This window comes from Myxine glutinosa, chromosome 5 (genome assembly GCF_964187855.1).
Source record: "Myxine glutinosa chromosome 5, kmMyxGlut1.1, whole genome shotgun sequence".
NCBI lineage: Eukaryota > Metazoa > Chordata > Myxini > Myxiniformes > Myxinidae > Myxine > Myxine glutinosa.
This window is the reverse complement of record NC_136265.1, coordinates 2,048,959-2,076,681: the sequence shown is the minus strand read 5'-3', so window position 1 is coordinate 2,076,681 and position 27,723 is coordinate 2,048,959. Positions and strand designations below refer to the sequence as shown.

Genomic DNA, 27,723 nt, shown 5'->3' with positions numbered 1-27,723 from the left:
CTGAGATATTGCTCAGATGAGAAAGAAAATAAATAAGTGATTATTAAACCGATAATAATTAAGTAATTAATCAATTAATTGATTCATCAAAAAAAAAAATACCGTTTTTGACAAATCAAGTACTCACCATTGTGCTGAAATGTCAGCTTCCTGGCTCAAAGGATGGCTGAGATATCGCCCTGACACAAACAAACAATCAAACGGGGAGAAAGGGGGAGTACCCCCTTTCAGCGCGCGTCACTGCCGGGCGCCCTTCGGGGATGGAAGATGGAGGTGTACAACAGGAGCAGTGTGGAGGAAAGGAGCGGTGTGCAACAGAGAAAAACGGTGGTTTGCGTGCTCGCACACAAAATGGCAGACAGAGGGGAAAAAAGGCACCTCCGCCCCAGACCCGAGTTGTTGCTGTTGTTGTTGTTGTTGTTGTTGTTGGGCGTCAACATACACCCTTCAACATATTTAACTAAACCTTGTTCTTGGTTGTTTTATAATGAGGTACAGAATAAGTTTGAGTTTCGGGACGTTTCACCAATTTTTCACGTAGTTTTGGCGTTTTTGGACGTAGAAAACATCACATATTATTACCTGGGTCAGTTTTCCAGACTTTCCCCCCTAATCCTTTAACTTGTTGAACTGAAACTTAGTAATCCACCTGGATTGCAAAGGAATTCTCCCTGTTGTTGTGATGGTGTTGAAGGTATTGCTCAATTACACCAAAAACAAAAACTACTTGTTGATGTTAACTCATTCTTTTGCTTCTTTCTTTTTCATTTTCAGATCCATCACCTCCTCAAAATCCCCAAATTTTAACACAAAACTCAACATCTCTCTCCATCTCCTGGACCAAACCAAATGATACAAACCAAGCAGATTATGAATATCTTGTGATGTTGATCATTGACAACAACATGGTAGAAAATGAAACCACAGGGCAAACATACATCACCTTTTCAAACCTCTCCCCTGGAACTGACTACAACATGAATGTGTCATCACTCTACCATGGCAGACAAAGCCAAGCTGTAGAGATACCTGCTACTACAAGTAGGTATTTTGAAACTTTTAATGAATTTATGGAGCTGAAATTAAGAACAGACCAGAAATAACTAATCACAGTAAAATTATCTGTATGAACTGATAATCTATGACATTTGATGTCCGTGTGTTTTACTGTTTTTGTGTTCTTAGTCAAGGCTCATATAAGAGCTAACACGTATAACATATAATAAAGGGAGTGGGAGGAAAGAGGGAGCGGGAAGGGAGGGAAGCATAATAACAGTAAAGAACAGGGACATCGGGAGATCTGTGGAAGGTTGGCGGGGGGGGGGGGGCGCGTACACGGTATAAACAAGATGGACACTCCTCGGAATTTCAGGAATGAAAACTGAATTTTAAAAGGTTGGTTTGGGGTGAATTAATGGGGGTAGAAAAGATCAAGGTTTTGGATGGGGGAAGATAAGAGATGGTGGTGAACAGCTGTTTTAAGGACCTGGAGGGAGGAGTGGGATTGAACAGAGTGAGGGAGTTTGTTCCAGAGGTGGGAGAAAAGAGGAATGAAAGAGTGAAGGTGAGCAGAGAGTCTTGAGTATGGTAGATTGCAATGATTCTGAAATCTTTGGTTTCAACAGCGTGAAGCCGAGCTCGGTGTGAGGCAGGAGCACCGGCCCAGAGGGGAGAGCAGTATTCCATTGAGCTGCGGATGAAAGGCTTGTATGTGGTGAGGAGCTCAGGTGTGCCAAGGAAGGACTTCGCACGACGGAGGACGCCCAGTCGGCGACTGGCTTTGGAGGCCAGCTTGGAAATGTGGTTTTCCCAGGAAAGATCATGGCAGATATTGAGACCCAATAAATGGAGTGACAGAACTTCTTGGAGAGGATTGTTGAGAAAGTAGATGGGAGGGTTGTCCAGTCGGTCTTTTCAGAGAGACAAGGTGAGTGAGCTTGTGTGTGCCAACTGCTGGCATTAGCAGGTGGACATTGAGCATCCCTCGTTGTGTTTTGTGAAGAGGGGACGAGTTATCATTGGAACCCTGAACAAATGACAAATTCCTGCTCGAAACAACGTCCATTTTGGCCTCACCAGCCGATTTGTAAAATATTTGGGTAGAAAATGCAGTGGGAGTCGTTATAGTACTGTAGAAGCAGCTGTGATGAGGACGAAGACGACCAGGTCAAGATGTTGCTGTGCTTTAAAACGACTTTTGATCATGTTTGTGGAATGCGGGTTAGAACCACCTTTAGAGGCTATTTCCCCCACAGAGCGGGGGTTGGCCTTTTTGGGCACCGTGGCCCCCTTTTTGAAGCAATGTTTTACAGCCGGATGCCCTTCCTGCCGCCAACCCTGTTGGTCGCCTCTTGCGGCACACAATGAATTACCAGTGAACTGGTACTCAATTTGCGGACCTCAGAAGGATGACAGGCTGAGTCAACCCCCCTGGTGTTAATTCAGCGATCGACCGGGAAGCGAAAACAGGATCGTCGGACCCGAAGCCGCACCCTAACCGCGAAGCCAACACCAGTTAGACGCAGATATCATGGGGCATGGAGGAACTCCCCACACAGTGACACACCTTTGACTTTCTTCCTCAACCTTTGGAAGGTCAGATTCTTTTCAGCCTCAATTAAATTCATGTGATTGTCTTTTCGGGAAAATTTGAAGAGCCACCTTTACGCAAAGAGCACAAATGCTCAGGAATCTGAGGCCAAAAGTGTAGAATCGACAAGCACTTTTGTCATGGAATAATGAATCATTCTATTGGTCCTCTGCCTCGGAAGTGTGTGGACAAAATGGCGATCATATTGAATGTATTGTACCTGCTGTACTTTTATCTCAAAACAATGTTGTCTCTTCCCGATGGATACATTGCTGCTTTGTACACATGAAGACTTTGGTAAAAGTGATGATTTTGTGGACGATCATGTGCAGTTCTTCAAACACACTTACTCTTCATTGTACAATTGTGTAATTCTGTGTTGTTCAAGTGCAGACCATGGTCGTGCTGCTGCACATTGATTCGAGGCAAATGTGATCAGCCAAGGCCTGTTTTGGAGAAATGAAGTTGAGGGGCATAACTAAATTGGAAGTTACACTGAAACTGATGTCAAACGTCTTATAAAATGTTTAACCAACTAAATGTTTCTATTTTTACCTTGGTTTGTTAACTTTCCACTTCCTGCAATGCCTTTTACAGTTCCCACAACTCCCAACATGGACATTACGAAGAGCCAAACATCGATCACTTTGGAGTGGAAACCTTCACAGTCAGGGAAAGCTGTTTTCTACAAAATATCTTATGAGCGTACTCGCTCTACAATACTGGAAACCAACGACACTTCAATTACGTTGATGGAACTTAGTGCGAAGACGCAGTACAACATCTCCCTCTCAGCTTGCTTACAGGAGTCAAGGAAATTATGCAGCACCCCCACCTACAACACGGCCACCACAGGTGTGTACCTTTTATCGGTCTTTTTAATGTCAAATGCAACCCTGCCAGGCCTCATCCCACAATGTCCCCTGTTCTGTCCTGTTGAATTCTCATTTTCTCTTTATATAACAGCTGTTCTTAAACCTTTCCCGCTACCTTTTGACTGCCATGGACCAAAAATGAAGTTAAATACTGAAGCGTTAACTATTCCGGGGTTGGAAGTGTGTATGTTTGCCTCTGTAACGGATGATTATGTGACAATACACATTTTGTGACTTAATAATAATGAGAAAATTGTTTATGAAACAAATATCAATAAAGCAAAGGATATGGATTTTAAGAAAATCAAATGTAACAAGGAGGAAAAGACATAACATGTCATAGCTCCCGTGGTTTTCGTAGTTTTGCCATGTGGAGTTAAAGGCCACCAGTCGGCCATCTTGGATCTGATCTCGAAACAAAAGGACGTGTATGTGTAAGCCATCATTCAATATCTGTGTGTCAAGTTTGAGTAAGATCGGTTCATGCACGTCTGAGAAATGGACGAGGACGTGTTCAATACTGGGGGTTTTTTACAACTAAAATGGCCGCCAGCCTACCAGTCGGCCATCTTTGATGAGAACGCAAAATAAAATGAGGTGCATGTGTATGCTGTGCTTGTACCAAGTGTTAACAAAATCGGACCATGCATGTCCGATAAATTGTTTGGGACACGTTTAAGTAACAAAATGGCCAACAGTCGGCCATCTTGAATCTGCACTCGGATAAAATGATGTGGATATGTAAGCCATCATTCATTATATGTGTGCCGAGTTTGAACAAGAACAGTAAATGCATGTCCGAGAAATAATTGAGGACGTGTTCAATGTCGGGGTTTTTTTTACAACTAAAATGGCCTCCTTTCATCCACACGTCAGGTCCCAGTACTTTCATCCACACCTCGGGTCCCAGTACTTTCATCCACACCTCGGGTCCCAGTACTTTCATCCACACCTCGGGTCCCAGTACTTTCATCCACATCTTGGGTCCCAGTACTTTCATCCACACCTCGGGTCCCCGTACTTTCATCCACACCTCGCGTCCCAGTACTTTCATCCACACCTCGCGTCCCAGTACTTTCATCCACACCTCGAGTCCCAGTTAGTAGTGTTAGAATCGCTTACATAAAGAGCTGACTCTACGAGGCCAAATTTGCGTCAAAATCTCCAATGATTTCTTTGCTTGTATTTCTCGAGATTTTCATCCCTCTTTTGCTGCTTCAGCGGCGTTCAGGAAGTTGTTTTGTGCATTTCATTTTGTTTGTCTGTTGTCTTCTTTGCTTCTCTTTTATTATGTTCATGAATGTTCTGGGTTTGTGAGAAACCTTTGCGTTTTAATATGTGGTTCTTTTTGCACACCTTGACAGACCCTGGACCCGAAGCCATCATCGGGGGAGTTTTCGGAGCGTTCATCCTGGTAGCCTTACTCGTCGTGTTGTTCCTCGTCCTTCGCAGACATTTAACAAACAAGTGAGTCACAATCGAAATGACTACACTACTCTCATATGACCTTCAAATAACATTTACCATTTAGAAGTGGACCCAGACACCACCATCTTTGAAGGCTGGACAAAAGAGTGTAGAGTTGATAAAGTTAACAAGTCTCTTGTCAACAAGAGGAGGATGCTTAGGGTCTTTATAGTTAACCCCCATGCTCTTCTAGCCAATGAAAGCTGCGTAAAGCAGCGAAGAAATGCTACACAAGGTCTTCCGAGACCCTCAATCATGCATAAAATAAAAAACGTAAGCCCTTTACTGTGTCACACCCACTTGAGATAATTGATGAGGTGAAAGCCACTTGTGGATAATTAATGAGGTGAGAGCCACCTGGGGATAATTGATTAGGTGAGGACCACCTGGGGTAATTGATTAGGTGAGAGTCACCTGTGGATAATTGAGGTGAGAGCCACCTGAGCATAATTGATTAGGTGAGAGCCACCTGAGCATAATTGATTAGTCGAGGGGCACCTGGGGTAAAATTTGATGAGGTGGGAGCTGATTGGTTGTACCCTCCGATTACAGGTGAGAGACATGTTTGGGTCTTATTATTTATATTGTTCGGACATGGGTTTCGAGTCTACTACGAGGGGGATCTTCAGCTCCCCTCAAACTTACTTTAGATGAGGCCACCGAACATGAATAATTTCGTACCATGGCAGGTTTCTAGGCAACCGCGAGCGCCATTTGGTCTACCATGTGGTCTCAAGGTCCTGTGTCTGACCACCATTTACTCAGGGTCCTGCGTCTGACCACCGTTTACTCAGGGTCCTCCATCTGACCACCATTTACTCAGGGTCCTGCGCCTGACCACCGTTTACTCAAGGTCCTGTGCCTGACAACCGTTTACTCAGGGTCCTCCGTCTGACCACCGTTTACTCAGGGTCCTGCGTCTGACCACCGTTTACTCAGGGTCCTGCGTCTGACCACCGTTTACACAGGGTCCTCGGTCTGACCAACGTTTGCTCAGGGTCCTGCGTCTCACCACCGTTTACTCAGGGTCCTGCGTCTGACCACCGTTTACTCAAGGTCCTGCATCTGACCACCATTTACTCAGGGTCCTGTGTCTGACCACCGTTTCCTCAGGGTCCTGCATCTGGCCACCGTTTACTCAGGGTCCTGCATCTGACCACCGTTTACTCAGGGTCCTGCATCTGACCACCGTTTACTCAGGGTCCTGCGTCTGACCACCGTTTACTCAGGGTCCTTCGTCTGACCACCATTTACTCAGGGTCCTGCGTCTGACCACTGTTTACTCAGGGTTCTGCGCCTGACCACCGTTTACTCAAGGTCCGGCAGCTGACCACCGTTTACTCAGGGTCCTCCGTCTGACCACCATTTACGCAGGGTCCTGCGTCTGACCACCATTTATTCAGGGTCCTTCGTCTGACCACCGTTTACTCAGGGTCATGCTTACTCAGGGTCCTGCGTCTGACCACCGTTTACTCAGGGTCCTGCATCTGACCACCTTTTACTCAGGGTCTTCCGTCTGACCACCGTTTATTCAGGGTCCTCTGTCTGACCACCGTTTACTCGGGGTCCTGCATTTGACCACCGTTTACTCGGGGTCCTCCGTCTGACCACCGTTTACTCAGGGTCCTCCTTCATTCGCCGATGTATACTCCATGTTTCAGATAGTTTCAATGTATAGCCCTCGAGATATGAGCGCCAACACATTTTTGGCGGACGGACGGACAGACGCCAACGTGATTTTGAGGATTTTCTAACTATAACTCAAGAATGTGGAAACAGACGTTGCTGAAATTTGGAACATATTACCTCAACGTACAAAGTATTTACTTCTGAAATTTGCAGCCGATTTCGTCCAGTAGAAGCCGAGAAACGTATTTTCAGTCCCCATGTTAAAGCTGAAAACAGAGAAACGGTCCCTAAAACAGGGGGAGGGGGGGGGGGGGGGGGTTGCGCTTCCCGTTGATATATCGACCATATAAAACACCGTGTGTTTTTGTGTATTTGTGTTTTTGTGTGTTTGTGTATTTGTGTGATGGCCTTCTCCCTTAGCAGTGAGGGTGCAGCTTGGGATCCTAGGATCCTGAGTTCGAATCCCGGTCGATCATTGAACTAACACGGGGAGGGGGGGGGGGGGGTTCCTCAGCCTGTCATCTTCCCGAGGTCGGCAAATTGAGTACCGGCTCACTGTTAATTGGGGCACTGCATCAGTGGCACAAATGCGCTCCAGGCAAATGATGCAACCAGCAGCCACAGGCTGCATATGAAACAACGACAACAGTAAAGGAGCACTTTAGGAGAGATTTGAGTGGGGTTTTAATGGCCAATCTTTAAACACGACTGTGTGTCCACCAGTTAAAAGACTCCGACCTAAAATACCCCAAGGACCCAGAAGACCACAAGGACTCTGAAGACCCCGAATACCCAAAATACCCCCAAAAAACACTCCATAGCCCCTTAAAGCACCCGAATACCCAAATTACCAAAAAGACCCTTAAAGACCCAGATGACCCAAAATACCCCAAAAATCATTAAAGACACTGAAGACCCAAAAGACTGAAAAGACCCCGAAGACTGAAAAGACCCCAAAGACTGAAAAGACCCAGAAGAACCTTAGAGGCGCCGAATACCCAAAATATCCCAAAGACCCCGGAGACCCAAAAGACCCCAGAGACCCAAAAGACCCAAAACACCCCAAATATCAAAAAACACCCGAAAACCGATAAGACCCAGAAGACCCAGAAGAACCAAAAGACCCAAAATACCCCAAAGACCATTAAAGACCCAAAAGACACCAGAGACCCTCAAATACACACAATACTCTGAAGACACAAACAATACAAAAGACCGAAAGAACCCAAAAACCCCAAAGACTCTTAAATATCCCAAAGACCTAGAAGACCGAAAATACCCAAGGATTCAAATGACCCAAATACCCCGAGTAACCAGAAGACCCAAAATACACAAATGACCCAGAAGACCCCGAGGACCCAAAAGATCCCGAGGACGCAAAAGACCCAAATGATGCAGAGGACCAAAAACACCCCGTGGACCAATAAGACCCCGAGAACTCCGAAGACCCCAAAGAAGAGTAATTTCATCTCTTCAATTTGGAACTGTAGACGGTGTTTGCAAATCGAGCCTCAAGGGTGGTGTACAGAAGCGTTTTTCTAAAAAATAACTATAAATACAAGGTGCATGGAGGTGAAAATCGCACCTCACCTGTGTTTCCTCCTCACCCTATGTTACCTCACCTTATGTTTCCTCACCTCGTGTTTTCCTCACCTCGCATAATGGTGATTACAATATTGGTGATAACGGTGTGGCGTCTTTATCACACGCTTTCCTCACCTTGTGTTTTCCTCACCTCATCTTTCCTCACCCCGTGTTCCTGCACCTCGTGTTTCCTCCCCTTGTGGTTCCTCACCTCTCATAGCGGTGTTTCCAATATTGTTGATAATGGTGAGCTATCTTTATCATACACGTTCCTCACCTCGTGTTTCCTCACCTTGTGGTTCCTCACCTCTCCCAGTGGTGATTCCAATATTGTTGATAATAATTGTGCTGTTTTTTGTCCCACATTTCCTATGGCTGAGATAGTGAGATATCCTTTGATTTTACCTGGATCTCTTGCCTGATAATCACAAAATTGTTCCATTCAACAAAGTGAGTGATTATTTATTTATAATCAATCTGTTCCACGTAAGAGAGATGTTGTTGAACGTTGTGCTATTTCTGTTGATAGTGTTTTTTTCTATTGTTCTAATTCAATAACGCTGCTGATGTTTTTTGCAGGGAGGACAGGACGATGCCCCTGAAACCCCTATCAATGAAAATGGTGACGTACGTCTCATTCCTTATTCACACCAAACATCGCCTTAGACAGGTGTATCGATGTGAAAAATTGTCACATTTTAACGGACTTTTTAAATCTTGTCCAAACACAATGTTCACCATTATTGTCCTGATTTTGTAGCTATTTGTCACAGCTACATCATTTTAATCGTATAATTATCAAAACTGTTTATACAATAATAAATAAAGTTTGAATGTTTGATTTTTTTTTTTCTGTTCACATTTCTCTGGTCGCTCTTTGTTATCCACAAAATGGCTTTTTGTTCTGTTTTCAGGAAGATCCATTGCTCCAGATTTGAACACCATTACCGGGAACTTGAGGCCGACGGTGGTTACGGTTTTGCGGAGCAATACGAGGTGGTTTTGCTGTCATCTTGCCAAATGTTGTCACAGACTTTACTGTTGTTGTGTTTTTATCAACATCTGCACACTCTGATCTTGTCGCACAGTAACCTCAAACTGGGTGGTTTTCATTTCATCCTCGTCGCATAACTCACATTTTCCGTTCCTGTGACAGATGCTCAAGAACGTGGGGAGGTCTGAGCCACGCACTGCGGGACAACTTCCCAACAACGTCTCAAAGAACAGATACAAGGACATCATTCCTTGTGAGTTGTTTCACAATCCACCTGGGAACTTGTGACATGTAGGGAAGCCTTTTGGTTTTCTAAAAAAAACAATTGTGGAATTCCATCTGCCACAAAGTCCTACACAAGGCCCTACAAAGATGGGGGATACACCGAGGAAAGTATAGATATCATATGGCAAAAGGCACTGAATATATACTATTCATCATTATTGTTATTAAAAGGAAAGAAATCTATTTACATACCTCTTGAACGGAGGTAGGTTAAGATTGAGTAAAAAGCAGAATGCAGGTAAAGAGTTCCAAAGACAAACAAGGATTAAAACATAACCTCCGTCCACCTTTTGTAGCAGAGGTAATGATTGGGTGAACAGAGCATAAGAAGGATGAGCAAGAGCAGCGGAGCAAGTTTTGAGGACGCTCTTGATGATGCCGTCTGAGCCTGTCGCAGAATCGGAGTCAAGCTTTGCCAGAAACCTCTCCACCCTCTCAAGTGGGAAAGACATTGTTTCCAGGAGCAGTTGAGTATGAGAGGGTAGGGTAGGTGTAGGGAGTGGTGGGTTGCGGACACAAGATTCTGAAGCAAAAACACCGGATGGAGGCATTCGACCTTCTCACGAGCGGAGTTGCCTTTGGTGCCATTTGAAGAGAGGCAAAGGATGGAAGTGGAGAAAACACAGGAGACGGACTTGACAAGGTGCCACCAGGCTTTAGAGGACGGAGACAAGTTTGAAAGTTCATTTTTGACGTTGGACGGATGTTGTTTTCTGGTTCTCCTGAGAGTGGACACACACTTGTTGTGGGCTTGTTGAAATGGCTTGAGGTTGCCATAGGTTGGGTTTGCCTTCCAGAAAGAGAAGGCAATTTCTTTAAAGGCAACTACCTCACCACGTAATTCTGCGTACCAGGGGCAGGAGCATAGGTTATGATACCAGGTATAGTTCCATACATAAGGGAAATATAGCTTGTGTGGAAGGGTTTACAGGCAGTATTCACATCAGGAGAGGTGGAATTGAAGGATCCGTGTTGATATGGGAGGGCGGCTTGCGTGAACTTCCAGACTCTATGTGCTGAAGCAACTTTCTGACAATAGCCAGAGATGTTGACTCTCACAAGCACATGATCAGATTAACCTATTGAAGCAGAAGAGGAACAGGAGACATTGGTAGGAAAATTAGTCATTTTTCTTCCCAAGTCCAGAAGAGAGGACGTACCGTTGGGAGAAATCTGTGTCGGAATTTCACTGAATTGTGAAGTCCATGGAGTCACAAAAGTACTTTGCTGCAATGCAATGGCTGGTTGAAGGGGTACTAACACGTAGCCAATCAGCATGGTCACAATTGAAATCACCGCATGTGAGGAAGAGAAAGTTGGGATGAATAGTTATGAAGATGTTCCATGTTGTCTGAGAGAGAGCGAGAGAGAGAGAGAGAGAGATGTCGATGGAGTCGTCTCTGTTGGGAGGATGGTACAACATACAGACGAACAACGGGTGGTAACGGAGAGAAAGTCACGGCCAAAGGTAGTCCTGGGGGTTATGAGTGAGAGCGTACAACACTGACAGTGGGAAATGCAGTTCTTGACATAAACTGCAACTCCACCACCAGAACAGGTTTTAGGCCTGTCAAAGCGGAAGAGACAACAGCCAGGCAGAGACACAAATGAGTTAGGAGGGACATCCTTTTGAAGGAAGGATTATGTGAAGCAGATGATGTCCTCTTTATCAGTGGTGGAAGGTGGCGGGGTGAGGGGCAGTACGAAGGTGAAGATGTGAGGGGCGACACGCGGAGGAAGCAAAAGGGGGCAAGATACTGCAGAAGCAGAAGAGGGGCAAGATACTGCGGAAGCAGAAGGGGGGGCGGGATGCTGGGGAGCCAGAAGGGGGGGTAGAACGCTGGGGAACCAGAAGGGAAGGTGAGACACAGGGGGAGGGGAAAGAGGGCGGGATGCAGGAGAAGGGGGGGGGGGGGGAGTGGAAAGGAACAGAATGCAATGGAAGAGGAGAAGGGCCAGGACACAGAGGGAGAAGAGAGGAGCTGGGAAGCAGAGAGAGAAGAGAGGATCTGGGAAGCAGAGGTAGAAGAGAGGGGCTAGGAAGCAGAGGGAGAAGAGAGGGGCTAGGAAGCAGAGAGAGAAGAGAAGGGCTGGGAAGCAGAGGGAGAAGAGATGGGCTGGGAAGCAGAGGGAGAAGAGAGGGGCTGGGAAGCAGAGGGAGAAGAGAGGGGCTGGGAAGCAGAGGGAGAAGAGAGGGGCTGGGAAGCAGAGGGAGAAGACAGGGGCTGGGAAGCAGAGGGAGAAGAGAGGGGCTGGGAACCAGAGGGAGAAGACAGGGGTTGGGAAGCAGAGGGAGAAGAGAGGGGCTGGGAAGCAGAGGGAGAAGAGAGGGGCTGGGAAGCAGAGGGAGAAGAGAGGGGCTGGGAAGCAGAGGGAGAAGAGAGGAGCTGGGAAGCAGAGGGAGAAGAGAGGGGCTGGAATGTTGGGGAGACAATAGGGACCGGGATGCTTGGGAAGAGGAGAGGGAATTCAGTAGGATCTGATATGTTGTGAGTAAGGTGATGCACCATGGCAAAGTTCAATGCACTGACACCAGGAGGCCTTGTCCTGTGAGAGTGAAGTTACCATTCTTTGTGATGAACATTAAAGTTTCCAACGACCATAAATATCAGCAGTTGTATGTCGACAATGCATCCTATCAATAGTGCCGGTGATAGCATCAAAAACAGCACAATTGGTCGATGATGCAGATCAATGCAAAAATATAGATAAAAAACAATGGAATGCAAAAGTGTGAGGTGAAAGTACATAAACTCTTTTGTTGTATCCTCAAGGGAGACCTCACGGCCAAGTGTCAAAGAGGCCTTTACATAAATACATCAACCATGAGAAGATGGAACATCAAGTACATTGAGGATGTAGCTCGACAAAAGATGGAGATAACACCTCAATGTGGAGACACGTTTACAATGAGCAAGCAGATCTGGAGAATTCAATTTCAAGATTGTATCGCAGACAAATTGCCATAAATACCCTTGATATTGGCAAAGCAAATACATAGCGGCTTGTACTTAGGTACCCCGGGTGGCGAGACTCGGAATGCAGGTTGAGAATGGGTTTCATTGGATTGAATAGTCCGAATAAGCAGATGAGATATTGTGGCGGACACAAAAGCCCACTGGCGTGGTGACATCATTCCACGCACCAAGTGGGCGGTGGCCACGCCCGAGGGGTAGGCGTGGCCTCATGATATACACCGGGTGACCAGCCCGGAGGAGTTCAGTGTTACAGTGTAGTCTTACAATAAAGACGTTTATATGTTACCTCTTGTCCGCTTCCTCCTTGCTCACAAGCAGCGCGCGTAACGCCGCGCTTTACTGGTGACCCTCGACGTTGGATCTGCCGTAGCGATCCTTCCGAACACGACGCCATTGCAATGGCCAACGACAAGGCAATGGCGATTAAACTTCCCGAATTTTGGGAGGCCCAGGCCGAAGTCTGGTTCGTTCAAGCCGAAGCCCAATTTCAGCTTCGGCGCCTCACCAACGACGACCTGCGCTACTGCCATGTCGTCGCCTCCCTCGGGCCCGGCACGGCCGCTCGAGTTGTGTCCGTCCTTCGCCACCCACCGGACGGCCACAAGTACGAGGCACTCAAGCGGCTACTCCTAGCCACGTTCGGCCTCACGGACGACGCACGGGCCGATCGCCTCCTGGATCTCCCCGAGCTCGGTGAGACGCGCCCGTCGGTCCGAATGGACCATATGCTGTCACTGTTGGGCGACGAAGCCCCCGGTTCGCTATTCCGGGCGCTTTTCCGTCACCAACTTCCAGCGCAGGTTCGCCTTGCGTTGGCCGGGACCGGGCTAACGGAACCCCGAGCATTGGCGGCCGAGGCGGACAAGTACTTCGCCGCTTCGGACACGCGGGCGAGCGTTGGCGTGGCCGTCACGGCCTTCGACGCTGATGTTCCACAGCATCATCTTCTACAGCACGCTGATGTTCCACAGCATCATCTTCTACAGCACGCTGATGTTCCACAGCATCATCTTCTACAGCACGCTGATGTTCCACAGCATCATCTTCTACAGCACGCTGTGGTTCAGCAGCATGCTGATACGCACCTCGTGAACGCCGCCACGCCCCGCCCACCGCCGCGGCGAAAACCGCCACCGCGGGGAAACCCGTCGACTCCACCGGCCTGGCGGAGCCAGCCGCGCTCCTCCAGCTCCACCACCTGGTGCTGGTTCCACGCCAAGTTCGGCCACGAAGCTCGGCGGTGTCATCCGCCGTGCTCCTTCAACGGGTCGGGAAACGCCCAGGCCGGCGCTCAATTGTGGCGATGAGCGCCGGCCGTTCGAGCAGCCTGCTGTTCATAACGGACACCTTCTCCGGGCGCCGTTACCTGTGCGACACGGGAGCACAGGTGAGTGTCATTCCCGCCGGCACGTCAGACAAGCACGCCGCGGGTGGGGGCCCCGCGCTGCTTGCCGCGAACGGGACGCCCATCCGTACGTACGGAAAACGCTGCCTCTCTCTGCGGTTTGGAGGGCAGGTTTTCCGATGGACGTTCGTCACCGCCGACGTGCCCATGGCACTGCTTGGCGCGGACTTCCTGTGCGCTAATGGGCTCCTGGTCGACGTCAAGCGCAGACGGCTTGTCCAGGCCGAGACGTTCAGCTCGCTCGCATGTGCGTTGCCCAGCTCAACGAGCGGCTTGCCAAGCGGCTTGCCGAACGATTCGGTTCCGGCCACGTTGGTCTGTACGCTTCCGGCAGCGGACACATTCACCCGCCTCCTCGCCGGCTTCCCGGCCCTCACGCGGCCCACCTTCTCGGCGGGAGCCGTCAAGCACGGGGTGGCCCATCACATCCCCACCGTCGGGCCACCGGTCTACGCCCGGGCACGCCGCCTCGAGCCGACGAAGCTGGCGGTGGCAAAAGCGGAGTTCGCTACCCTGGAGCGACTCGGCATCGTTCGGCGCTCAGAGAGCGCTTGGGCGTCGCCGCTGCACATCGTGCCGAAGCCCGGCGGGGGATGGCGACCGTGCGGGGACTATCGCCGTCTCAATGACGCCACGACTCCCGACCGCTACCCCGTCCCCCACATTCAGGACTTTTCCGCCCGTTTGGCGGGCAGGTCCTTCTTCTCGAAGGTGGACCTCATACGCGGCTACCATCAGGTCCCCGTCAGGCCGGAGGACGTCCCGAAGACGGCGGTCATCACGCCATTCGGACTCTTCGAGTTCCTGCGCATGCCCTTCGGTCTGAAGAATGCGGCTCAGGCGTTCCAGCGACTGATGGACAGCGTCCTGCGCGACTTGGATTTTGTCTACGTCTACCTGGACGATATCCTCATCGCCAGCGCGTCCCGCGAAGAGCACCTACGCCACCTCCGCACGCTCTTCGAACGCCTGGGCCAGCATGGCCTGATTGTGAAGCCCGCAAAGTGCCGGTTCGGCGCCGCCACAATCGATTTTCTGGGGCACCGTGTCACCAGGCACGGAGCCGTCCCCCTGCCGGCCAAGGTGGAGGCGGTGAAGGGGTTTCCGCGCCCCCGCACGATCAGAGGGCTGCAGGAGTTCCTGGGCATGGTGAACTTTTACCATCGGTTCCTGCCCCGTATCGCCCAGCTCCTGCGCCCCCTGCACAAAGCTCTCCGAGGTAAGCCGGGCAAAGGCGACGTTACCTGGACCGAGCAGATGGACACGGCGTTCACGGGCGCGAAGCTCGCCTTGGCTAACGCCACCATGCTCGCGCACCCGGCGCCCGATGCACCGATCGCCCTCACCACCGATGCCTCGGACTACGCGGTGGGCGCGGTGCACGAGCAATGGGTGCGTGGAGCTTGGCAACCGCTGGCGTTCTTTAGCCGGCAGCTTCGCCCGCCCGAACGCCGTTACAGTACCTTCGACCGCGAGTTGCTCGGACTTCACTTGGCGGTCAGGCACTTCCGCCATCTGCTCGAGGGCCGGGCGTTCACTGCCTTCGTCGACCACAAGCCGCTGATCTTCGCGATGGGCAAGGTCACCGAGCCGTGGTCGGCCCGGCAGCAGCGTCACCTCTCGGCCGTGTCCGAGTACACGACGGACATCCAGCACGTCGCGGGGAAGGACAACCCGGTTGCGGATTGCCTTTCCCGGACCGTCGCCCACGCAGTCCACCTCGGCATCGACTATGCCCGGATGGCAGCGGACCAGGCCGCTGACCCCGACGTCCAGGCCTTGCGGACCGCCGTCACGGGCCTCCGCATCACCGAGGTGCCGTTCGACGGCGCGGGCGCGGCCCTCTTGTGCGACGTCTCCCTCGGGCGTCCTCGCCCCATTGTGCCCGCGGGCTGGCAGCGCCAGGTGTTTGACGCCATCCACGGCCTGTCCCACCCGGGCGCGAGGGCCTCCCAAAGGCTGATCGCCGACAAGTTCGTCTGGCATGGCCTCCGGAAGGCCGTCCGCGGCTGGGCCAGGACATGCCTCGCGTGCCAGCGCGCCAAGGTGCACCGGCACACCCAGGCCCCGTTGGCCCCGTTCACGGTGCCGGAACGCCGGTTTGACCACGTCCACGTGGACCTGGTGGGACCTCTGCCCCCCTCGCGGGGTTTCACCCACGTCCTCACCATGGTGGACCGCACCACCCGGTGGCCGGAGGCCGTGCCCTTGGCGTCGACAACGGCGGCCGATGTCACGCAGGCTTTCATCGCCACCTGGGTCGCCCGGTTCGGCGCCCCCTCAGACATCTCATCCGACCGCGGCCCCCAGTTCACCTCGGAGCTCTGGGGGGCGGTTGCGCAGGGGCTCGGGGTCCGGCTGCACCGAACCACGGCCTACCACCCCCAGGCTAACGGCCTGTGTGAGCGATTTCACCGCTCATTGAAGGCCGCGCTCCGGGCCACCCTCCGCGACGGCGGCTGGGTCGACAGGCTCCCCTGGGTCCTGCTGGGCCTCCGGACGGCGCCCAAGGAGGACCTGCGCGCATCCGCGGCGGAGTTGGTCTTCGGGCAACCGCTGCGGGTGCCGGGCGAGTTCCTCCCCGACTCCACGGCACCATGGTCCGCGGCACAGCAGCGCTCCGCTCTGCAAGAGACCGCCCAGAGGTTCGCCCCGGTGCCAACGGCATGCCACGGGCACCCACCGACGCACGTCGCCCCGGAGCTTCGCACGGCGGAGTACGTCTTCGTCCGCCACGATGCCCATCGGACACCACTGCGGCCCCCGTACGACGGGCCTTTCCGCGTGCTGGAGACCGGGGCGAAGCACTTCACCCTGGACATCGGCGGTACTCCTGACCGCGTTTCGGTAGACCGCCTCAAGCCGGCCCACCTCGATGTGGACCATCCACCGCCGGTGGCCCGACCCCCACGTCGGGGCCGCCCTCCTGCGGGCAGACCCCCGGCACCGCCCAGCCCCACCGCCACGGCGCCCCCCGGTCCTGCACCCATCCCAGGGGCAGCCAGGGGCATCCCACCTGGTATCCCTGCACCCCGGACGCCGCCGATCGCCAGGGGGCGCTTCGGCCGGGTCATTCGACTGCCCCACAAACTGGCCCTCCAGGTGCGCGGGAATTTTGGGGGGGCGCGTGTGGCGGACACAAAAGCCCACTGGCGTGGTGACATCATTCCACGCACCAAGTGGGCGGTGGCCACGCCCGAGGGGTAGGCGTGGCCTCATGATATACACCGGGCGACCAGCCCGGAGGAGTTCAGTGTTACAGTGTAGTCTTACAATAAAGACGTTTATATGTTACCGCTTGTCCGCTTCCTCCTTGCTCACAAGCAGCGCGCGTAACGCCACGCTTTAATATAGAGGAAGCATGAACATTCGTTTAGCAATCTACACGTCATGCACAAGGCCGCAATCTACACGTCATGCACAAGGCCGCAATCTACAAGTCATGCACAACGCCGCAACCTACACGTCATGCACAAGGCCGCAATCTACACGTCATGTACAAGGCCGCAATCTACACGTCATGCACAAGGCCGCAATCTACACGTCATGTACAAGGCCGCAATCTACCGGTCATGCACAAGGTCGCATTCTACACGTCATGCACAAGGCCGCAATCTACACGTCATGCACAAGGCCGCAATCTACACGTCATGTACAAGGCCGCAATCTACACGTCATGCACAAGGCCGCAATCTACACGTCATGCACAGGGCCGCAATCTACACGTCATGCACAAGGCCGCAATCTACACGTCATGCACAAGGCCGCAATCTACACGTCATGCACAAGGCCGCAATCTACACGTCATGCACAAGGCCGCAATCTACACGTCATGCACAAGGCCGCAATCTACACATCATGTACAAGGCCGCAATGTACACGTCATGCACAAGGCCGCAATCTACACGTCATGTACAAGGCCGCAATCTACAGGTCATGCACAAGGTCGCATTCTACACGTCATGCACAAGGCCGCAATCTACACGTCATGCACAAGGCCGCAATCTACACGTCATGCACAAGGCCGCAATCTACATGTCATGCACAAGGCCGCAATCTACACATCATGCACAAGGCCACAATCTACACGTCATGCACAAGGCCGCAATCTACACATCATGCACAAGGCCGCAATCTACACGTCATGCACAAGGCCGCAATCTACACGTCATGTACAAGGCCACAATCTACACGTCATGTACAAGGCCGAATCTACACGTCATGCACAGGGCTGCAATCTACACGTCATGCACAAGGCCGCAATCTACACGTCATGCACAAGGCCACGATGAAGAATATCAAGAGCACAAATGAAGACCCAGTCATATAGCGGAGGCACAATGATGGCCTCGGGAGAGCAAACGGAAGTACATGCATGGGCCACCATCCATGCATATCAACGTCAGTGCAGCTACGCCGACATTTTACACTCGCTCATAGATCGGCCTCTCAATGCATTAATTACCATCGAGTTCGGGATGCTGTCCTATCCGGTGTCCAAGACCTCCAGCATGTTTGTAACCTGTACACATCAGAGTGGACAGGCTCAGCTTGTCGAAACATAGGGCTGAATGTTCATGACTATGATGACAAACTAAAGATCCTCAAACGCAACAACCAATTCCTTGCACTGAAATAAGACAATATGGAAAGTTTGTCTCTTCACATTACAAACAAGGCTGGGAGGGCCTTATTAGTCTGCTTCAAGACAACAAATCGAGTTTCTTTCTCCATTCATGGTAGATTGCCGATCAAGACTAACGAGGTCAACATAACCACGTTTAAGATCAGAATAGTTGTCCCTCCCCAACACAGATCGCCAACCGACGTTGGTTACCTGACAGGAGTAATGCCTTGTCAGTGGATCAAGGGGTCTTACTCCTATTGAGAGGTGTGGTCCAATGGTATGACCATGCATTGTGGCCCTTCGGGGGCATGATGCATGTGTTTGAATGACCATGTGCTTCAGCCTTGGGGTTGAGGTGCATGTGTAATGTTATTGGGACAGCCTTGTTGACGTTGTGCCTTGGCCATGGGGTCAAGGTGCACGTCCGAGGCTGTTCAAATGTTTGACTTTTTACCTTTTTTTCATCGTAAAAAAGGCAGGCCTTAGCTCTGGCCTCATAAGAGCCAACCGAGGCTAACAAGTTAACAAGTACTACCTAACTAGGTCTGAAATCAGAGTTGTCCCTCTCCCAGACAGATAGCCAACCTAGGCTAACAAGTTAACAAGTACAACCTAACTAGGTCTGAAATCAGAGTTATCCCTCTCCTAGACAGATTGCCAACCTAGGCTAACAAGTTAACAAGTACTACCTAACGAGGTCTGAAATCAGAGTTGTCCCTCTCCTAGACAGATAGCCAACCTAGGCTAACAAGTTAACAAGTACCACCTAACTAGGTCTGAAATCAGAGTTATCCCTCTCCGAGACAGACTTCCAACCTAGGCTAATAGACGGGTCAATTTATGACAAACAACCACCTGACCCACAACAAATTGCAACAAAAGGTTTCTCAGTGGTTTTCATCCCTACTGGGTATACTGATCAACAGAAAAAAAGTCTACCAAAATTTGACCTCCGGAAATGGGTTAAAACTGGGTCATTTCAAAGATGGCCGCCGCCGGGCTTCAAAATCACTAAAACAGCTCTAACTTCTTCAATAATTCTGATAGAAACATAATTGTTGGTTCTAGTCCATGGTTTTAAAGGGTGTGCATTCCACTGGTGTCATTTAATTTCAGATCTGGGCAGTATTTAACCATGTTAACCTGCAATCCAAGATGGCGGCAAAAAATGAAGTGCGTAAAATCAATAAATTGTCCGTATATAATCAAATCCCTGTTAGTCAATCGCCCAACCTTTAACAAATTCTAACAAAGGGGTTTTCAGTCTTCTCCTACCGGTAATTATATGTGATGTACTCCATGTCAGGGGAAACACCCAGATGTGTATGAGAAGTTTCAAGATGGCTTCCATGTGATCCGGTAAACAAACCAGTTTTGGGCAGGCCTCAGCTGTGATCTAGTCATTGAACAAACACTCATGAGATCACTAAAAAGCACCGGCGGCTTGACTCATGGCAGTAAGATGACAGAGGAACAGCGAGCATTGTGGACAATGTCAGCCCCCCTAACATCTGAGGTCAACATCGCCATGCAGGACTTCAATGACCTCACATACGCAACAAGCGAACAGCATAAAGAAGCAACTGGTGCCAGAATTGAAAGAGACACATCCGACCTCTCGAAGATGAGCACAAAGCTGAACGCATTTTCACCCTTCTCCTCGGATCCTGCATTAAGAAATGTCATCAATGGTATCGTGGCGAACGAAGACATCAACGTGCATGAATATGAATCTGTTGGGAACAAAATCATCGAGAGAATGATTGGACAACCTGTGTTTTCCTTCTCCATCAAGAGGAAAGAGAAAGCCAAGACCCTGGGAAATTCAACTGCTGTCCAGGTTGCTCCTGACAGAACCATCGATCCCAGCTTGCTGTTCCAACGATTCCTGGTGGTATCCCGGACAGGTGATTTGTCACTTGAGGAAGTGATGAGTTTTGAGCTCAGTCCATACCCACCATCCCTCTTTGAGGACAACAAGATCTTGAGAAAGGCCGACAAACCTCAACTGGCTCAAGCCGTCAGTGACCACTGTACCAAGGCACTGGCGTGTGAAGGAGCACCTGACACCATACCTTCAGCACACCTTCAGACTGAAAGGTATGTGCTTGATGGAGGATCCTTGCTGCACAACCTCAAGTGGAAGAAGGGAGATACGTATGGCAAAATAGCCAGAGCATATGCGGACTTCACAACAAAGCACTATGGGGCAGAAACTGTTGTCTTTGATGGCTATGGTGCAGGTCCTTCGATAAAAGATAACACTCAGCAGAGACGGGGACAAACCAACAGCTATCCGACTGTGGACTTCACCAGAGAAACCGAATTTGACGGAAAGAGAGATGAATTCCTATCCATCGGCAGTAACAAGCAACAACTGATCACCTTAATAGGTGATCAGCTGAAGGAAGTGGGCTACACAGTTATTCAGGCAGAAGGGAACGCTGATGTGGACATTGCAAAGACAGCAGTAAACAGCACAATTCTGCATTCCACCACACTAATCGGAGAGGACACGGATTTGTTGATGCTTCTGCTCCATTACTGTATGGCAGATGGGAAACCACTATATTTCAGATCAGACAACCAGTCAAGAAGCAATCTGAAAGTATACGACATCAATCGGATGAAGCATCTTCTCGGGAATAAGTTGTGCACCCAACTATTATTCCTGCACTCCTTCACAGGATGTGATTCAACGTCTCGTGTGTATGGCGTTGGGAAGAAATCAGTCTTTCAGAAACTCGTGAAAGATGATCAAGTCCTCGAGTTGTGTGCAGATACATTCACTTTGAGAGGCGTGAGCCTCGCTGAAATAGAGAACCTTGGCAGCCAAGCGATGACCGTTATATTTGGTGGGGAGAGCAAATGTTCTCTGGTAGCCATGCGTTACAACATATTCACCAAGAAGGTCGCTGCTGCTAAGTCTTTCGTTACACCTGAACGTCTTCCCCCAACGGAATCTGCCACCAAGTTTCATCGTCTCCGAGTGTACTACCAGGTCATGGTTTGGATGGGGATGGAGAGTGACCTCGATCCTCTGGACTGGGGCTGGGGACTTGAAAACAATCGATTCGTACCCATCATGACTGCCATGAATGCTGCACCAGACACTCTTCTGAAGATGATACACTGCAACTGCACCACAGCTTGTGGTACGCCCCGTTGCAGCTGCAGAAAGAATGGGCTTCCATGTACGTCTGCATGTGGATCGTGCCAAGTGACGTGTTGTGGAAATCCGCTAAATCAAGTCTCTGAGGAACTAGAGGACAGTGATGAGGACTGAACTGAGGCAGTGTAATGGACAGAACATTCTTGGATGAAAACGTAACCTAAACTGTCATTATGTAATGTCCACGAATAAATATATCAGTGACACCTGGTGTTCAGTCATTTTGGTACTGACGGGCATTTTTTGACATAAAGATGAAGTTTTGCAGGTTTAATATTGAGCATCTTGCAACTGTAAATCTGTCATGATACACATGAAAAATACAATCTATACAGCAAAGATTATAAAATTAGGATTTACAAATAACAAAATTCAGAAATGAAATACAACTGAAAAAAAAAGTAGATGAGACTGTACCTCAGTGGTATTGGACTGAGCATCCGATCACCAGGTCGCAGATTTGTATCCAGGCCTGCTCAGGATTGGGTTTCAAAGATATTTATCTATCATTAGACCCAGCATTCTCTCGGTCTAGTTTATCATATGAGAGATGCACAAAAGTGACCCAACCATATCATTCATACATCATTGCCTTTCGAGATAGGGGATATATTATATAATGGACAATTTATTGATTTTTAGGTCTTGAATTTTTGCCGCCATCTTGGATTGCAGGTTAACATGGTTAAATACTGCCCAGATCTGAAATTAAATGACACCAGTGGATTGCTCACCCCTTAAAACCATGGACTAGAACCAACAATTATGTTTCTATCAGAATTATTGAAGAAGTTATAGCTGTTTTAGTGATTTTGAAGCCTGGTGGCGGACATCTTTGAAATGACCCAGTTTTAACCCATTTCCGGAGGTCAAATTTTGGTAGACTTTTTTTCTGTTGATCAGTATACCCAGTAGGGATGAAAACCACTGAGAAACCTTTTGTTGCAATTTGTTGTGGGTCAGGTGGTATATCGACATGACAATAACAAGCTCCACCTGCCTGGAGCACCCGATGTTAAGGCACCAGGAACTTGCCTGCATCCTCCACCTTTAGTAAGAAACAGGGTCGGCATGAGAAGCCAGGCAGTAGGATTAGGAGAGGTTCTGTGAGGTGCTGTTATCATTGGGCCATAACAGTAAGTTTGCTATTTGGGACAATGTTTAAAATTTCGGAGGAGATGGACATGCTAAATCAACCTACCCATTTCCATTACATTGCATCACCCACTATTGACCTCAAAATTGATCTCACTAACTTAAGTTTGCCACCTTGAGGTGTGAATATGTGACATGTGCTAATTTACCTTTGCAGACGACAGTAGTCGGGTGTGCCTGATGATTCAAGACAACGATGAAACTTCAGATTACATCAATGCAAGCTACATCCCTGTGAGAACTTCTACTTCTGACAATAAAAGTGGCATTTTTATTGGTTTCATAATTTTTTTATTTTTAGTTACACTTGTTTCGCAGCATTAACCTCTATGTGCCTTAGAGTCTCAGAATGTGTGGCTGGGGTCATGATGGGAAATTGTACAGAAGGTAGAACAGATCCTTGTAAAAGACTGTACTGTGTTTGGATTAGGTGGAAGAAAGGCCGAGACAATCTTTGAGAGATAGAGTAAAGAGCAAGCTAGAGCAGGAGGCTATTTAATGACCAAAACTTCCACTGCGAACAAAAATGGTTGCCCAACACCTCGTCAAAGGGGAACAAGAAAAACTCGAGAGAAAATTCCACCTCATCATACCCAGTGTGTGAGTGAGATGTGAGATGTGACATCCAGTGAGACAGATGGTGATGTGGCTCATCACCACATGATGAGCTCTCGTCTTTTTCGAAGAATTCATGTGAAATCTTTAACATTTTTTTACAATCTCAAATGCATTATTGTTTCCCTTCTTGTATCCAAACTGAGACTGAGTAGGAAGTAGGCCAAGTTGTGCGGCATATGTTTTATCAAGTTACCATGAGTTAGCCGTAACATGTCAGAGCTAATACGGTAAATAATTCCACCTCCGCAGCTGAAGGCTGGGGCATTATGTTTTTGGGTTGTCCATCTGTCTGTCTGTTGTCGGTGGTTTTGTTACCACTTTTTGGGTTGTCCATCTGTCTGTCGGTGGTTTTGTTACCACTTTTTGGGTTGTCCATCTGTCTGTTGGTTGTTTTGTTACCACTTTTGGGTTGTCCATCTGTCTGTTGTCAGTGGTTTTGTTACCACTTTTTGGGTTGTCCATCTGTCTGTTGTCGGTGGTTTTGTTACCACTTTTTGGGTTGTCCATCTGTCTGTCGGTGGTTTTGTTACCACTTTTGGGTTGTCCATCTGTCTGTCTGTTGCCGGTTGTTTTGTTACCAGTTTTTGGGTTGTCCATCTCTCTGTCTATTGTCGGTTGTTTTGTTACCACTTTTTGGGTTGTCCATCTATCTGTCTGTTGTCGGTTGTTTTATTACCAGTTTTTGGGTTGTCCATCTCTCTGTCTGTTGTCGGTTGTTTTGTTACCACTTTCTGGGTTGTCCATCTGTTGGTTGTTTTGTTACCACTTTTTGGGTTGTCCATCTGTCTGTTGTCGGTGGTTTTGTTCCCACTTTTTGGGTTGTCCATCTGTCTGTTGTCGGTGGTTTTGTTCCCACTTTTTGGGTTGTCCATCTGTCTGTCTGTTGCCGGTTGTTTTGTTACCAGTTTTTGGGTTGTCCATCTCTCTGTCTGTTGTTGGTTGTTTTGTTACCACTTTTTGGGTTGTCCATCTGTCTGTCTGTTGTCAGTTGTTTTGTTACCACTTTTTGAGTTGTCCATCTCTCTGTCTGTTGTCAGTTGTTCTGTTACCAGTTTTTGGGTTGTCCATCTCTCTGTCTGTTGTCAGTTGTTTTGTTACCACTTTTTGAGTTGTCCATCTCTCTGTCTGTTGTCGGTTGTCTGTTACCAGTTTTTGGGTTGTCCATCTCCCTGTCTGTTGTCGGTTGTTTTGTTACCACTTTCTGGGTTGTCCATCTGTTGGTTTGTTACCACTTTCTGGGTTGTCCATCTGTTGGTTGCTTTGTTGCCACTTTTTGGGTTGTCCATCTGTCTGTCTGTTGTCAGTTGTTTTGTTACCACCTTTTGGGTTGTCCATCTATCTGTCTGTTGTCCGTTGTTTTGTTACCACTTTTTTGGTTGTCCATCTGTCTGTCTGTTGTCGGTTGTTTTGTTACCACGTTTTGGGTTGTCTGTCTGTCTTTTGTCGGTTGTTTTGTTACCAGTTTTTGGGTTGTCCAGCTGTCTGTCTGTTGTCGGTTGTGTTGTTACCACTTTTTGGGTTGTCCATCTATCTGTCTGTCAGTTGTTTTGTCACCAGTTTTTGGGTTGTACATCTGTCTGTCCATTGTCAGTTGTTTTGTTACCACTTTTTGGGTTGTCTATCTGTCTGTCTGTTGTTGGTTGTTTTGTAACCACTTTTTGGGTTATCCATCTGTCTGTCATTGGTTTTGTTACCAATTTTGGGTTGTCCATCTGTCTGTCTGTTGCCAGTTGTTTTGTTACCAGTTTTTGGGTTGTCCATCTGTCTGTCTGTTGTCGGTTGTTTTGTTACCACTTTTTGAGTTGTCCATCTCTCTGTCTGTTGTCGGTTGTTTTGTTACCACTTTTTGAGTTGTCCATCTATCTGTCTGTTGTCGGTTGTTTTGTTACCACTTTTAGGGTTGTCCATCTGTCTGTTTGTTGTCGGTTGTTTTGTTACCAGTTTTTGGGTTGTCCATCTGTCTGTCTGTTGCCGATTGTTTTGTTACCACTTTTTGGGTTGTCCATCTATCTGTCTGTTGTCGGTTGTTTTGTTACCACTTTTTGGGTTGTCCATCTGTCTGTTTGTTGTCGGTTGTTTTGTTACCAGTTTTTGGGTTGTCCATCTGTCTGTCTGTTGCCGATTGTTTTGTTACCACTTTTTGGGTTGTCCATCTGTCTGTCTGTTGTCGGTTGTTTTGTTACCACGTTTTGGGTTGTCCGTCTGTCTGTTGTCAGTTGTTTGTTACCACTTTTTGGGTTGTCCATCTGTCTGTCTGTTGTCGGTTGTTTTGTTACTTTTTGGGTTGTTCATCTCTCTGTCTGTTGCCAGTTGTTTTTTTTACCATTTTTTTGGTTGTACATCTGTCTGTTTGTTGTCGGTTGTTTTGTTCCCAGTTTTTGGGTTGTACATCTGTCTGTCCATTGTCAGTTGTTTTGTTACCACTTTTTGGGTTGTCCATCTGTCTGTCTGTTGTCGGTTGTTTTGTTACCACTTTTTGGGTTGTTCATCGCTCTGTCTGTTGTCGGTTGTTGTTGTTGTTGTTTTTGTTTGTTTGTTTTTTGTATACAGAATCGAGGCTCGTGAAAGAGCTAACATTTATTTCACAAACAAATCAAACAGACAAACAAAATAGATAAAAGGAGGGAGCAGTGGACAAGATGGGGAGAGAAGGGGAAGTACACAAACACAACATTTGAGAGCAGGGACATCGGGAATGTGTGGGAGGGAGAGGGCTTGGGGGGAGGAGGCGTGGGAAGGGGGGGGGGGGGTGGGAGAAGTATAAAACACAAGGACACCAAGGACTTCCAGGACAGCAGTTGGTATTTCAAAAAAGTGGATTTGCGGTGAAATTAGCGGGGGTAGAAAAGATCAAGGTTTTGGATAGGGGAAGGTAAGAGTTGTACCACTTTTTGTTGTTTTTGTTTTGTTGTTACTACAACTTATTGTTGTTTTGTTACCACTTTTTTGGTTGCACATGTCCATCTGTATGTCGGTTGTCGGTTGGTTGTCGTTGTCGGTTGTCGTCCATTGTCGGTTGTTTTGTTACCACTTTTTGGGTTGTCCATCTGTCTGTCTGTTGTCGGTTGTTTTGTGAATATTGTTGTTTTGTTTTGAAAACAGTGAATATTCCTGTCGATTTTCCATTCAGCAGCAGAGGGTGGGACTATGCCCACCTCTGCCCCTGTATCCACAAGAAAACGAAATCCACTATTACGATTCATGAGGAAAAGAAGGCAACTGACGTATGGCCCAGGTGAACTTGTCACCATTAGTTGTGGGCCTTGTCGTTTACCTGTGACCAGTAGTTGGTTCATGGTGCCCTACACTGACTAGCATTTGCACCAAAGGGCACGTGGTGTCAACACCTATCTGGAAGTGTTCACGGAAGGTGAAGGCGACCAGTAGCTCAAGGTACGGTGGGCTCGCCTTAACTTACTACAAGACGTACACAAAGATGGACACGACTGGCGTTGCACAGCATGGAGCTCCATGGCGAGTTTCTTAATGTCCGCCATTTCATATATTAGCTGTGTGATGTGCTGGGGCAGAGGGGTCACATTAGCCACGGCCGGTGTAACAATGTCGATGAGATGATCGGCCAGATTCGCAGTGGCGGGTTGTGCCAGCTCCGCGTTCGCTGCAAGTATCATGCGGACGTGTGGTGGTAAACGTTGCAAGAGAAACTGGAAGAGCGACTGGTCGAAGGTGTAATGGCGGCCACCGGGTGGCTGCTGCATGTGACATAGTAGCTGTGTGGGTCTTCGATCTCCTAAATCCTAGATTATAAGGACTTGTTGAAAGCACAGGTGCTCAGAGGGGGTTGTGCAGTTTTTGAACGCGGCCTTCAAAATCATGTACGGGTTGCTTGTTGGAGGTTGAAGTAAAATATCTCTCACCTCCATCGCATATTGTCGTCACAAGGAGTCAACAATGTATTTGAACTGCGTCACTGTTCCGGGGTCGAATAGCACTTTGACTTGTTTAAACCCCAGCTGCGGCTCCTTAGGCCAGAATGGCGGAACCTTTAACAAAACCGTTGCCATGGATGAAACTGGTTGAACGACGGGGAAATGTGGGGCGGCTTGTTTGTTCCAAGTGAATGGTTGGTCCTTTGTAACTCCTTGTTCGTCCATTTGTATCACATCGGGTCATCAATTGAAGGTGGAAGGAAAAGACGTCCAAGGCGTTTGGAATCCGAGTCAATCGTTTATTCTAAAACGTGACCAATCAAAGCCGCTCGTATCACTTCCGGTTGCACCCGGTACCGGAAAACCCCTCGATCTACCCGAGCTCAAGCATATTTACATATTATATCATGAAAGGCAAAATGGTGCCGCTACTCTCTGATGTGTTTAAAACCTT

The 27,723-nt window shown here is 48.8% G+C and overlaps 1 protein-coding gene across 1 annotated transcript in view; it reads left to right on the top strand.

Moving 5' to 3' along the window:
* Positions 1–27,723, top strand: part of LOC137428036 (receptor-type tyrosine-protein phosphatase H) — a 329,265-nt gene that overhangs the window by 261,717 nt on the left and 39,825 nt on the right. Inside the window, exons 18-24 of the mRNA XM_078777499.1 lie at positions 775–1,041; positions 3,188–3,445; positions 4,830–4,932; positions 8,725–8,772; positions 9,060–9,141; positions 9,302–9,392; positions 22,919–22,995. Coding sequence (XP_078633625.1) covers positions 775–1,041; positions 3,188–3,445; positions 4,830–4,932; positions 8,725–8,772; positions 9,060–9,141; positions 9,302–9,392; positions 22,919–22,995 — 926 coding nt within the window. The remainder of the gene's footprint in view (positions 1–774; positions 1,042–3,187; positions 3,446–4,829; positions 4,933–8,724; positions 8,773–9,059; positions 9,142–9,301; positions 9,393–22,918; positions 22,996–27,723) is intronic.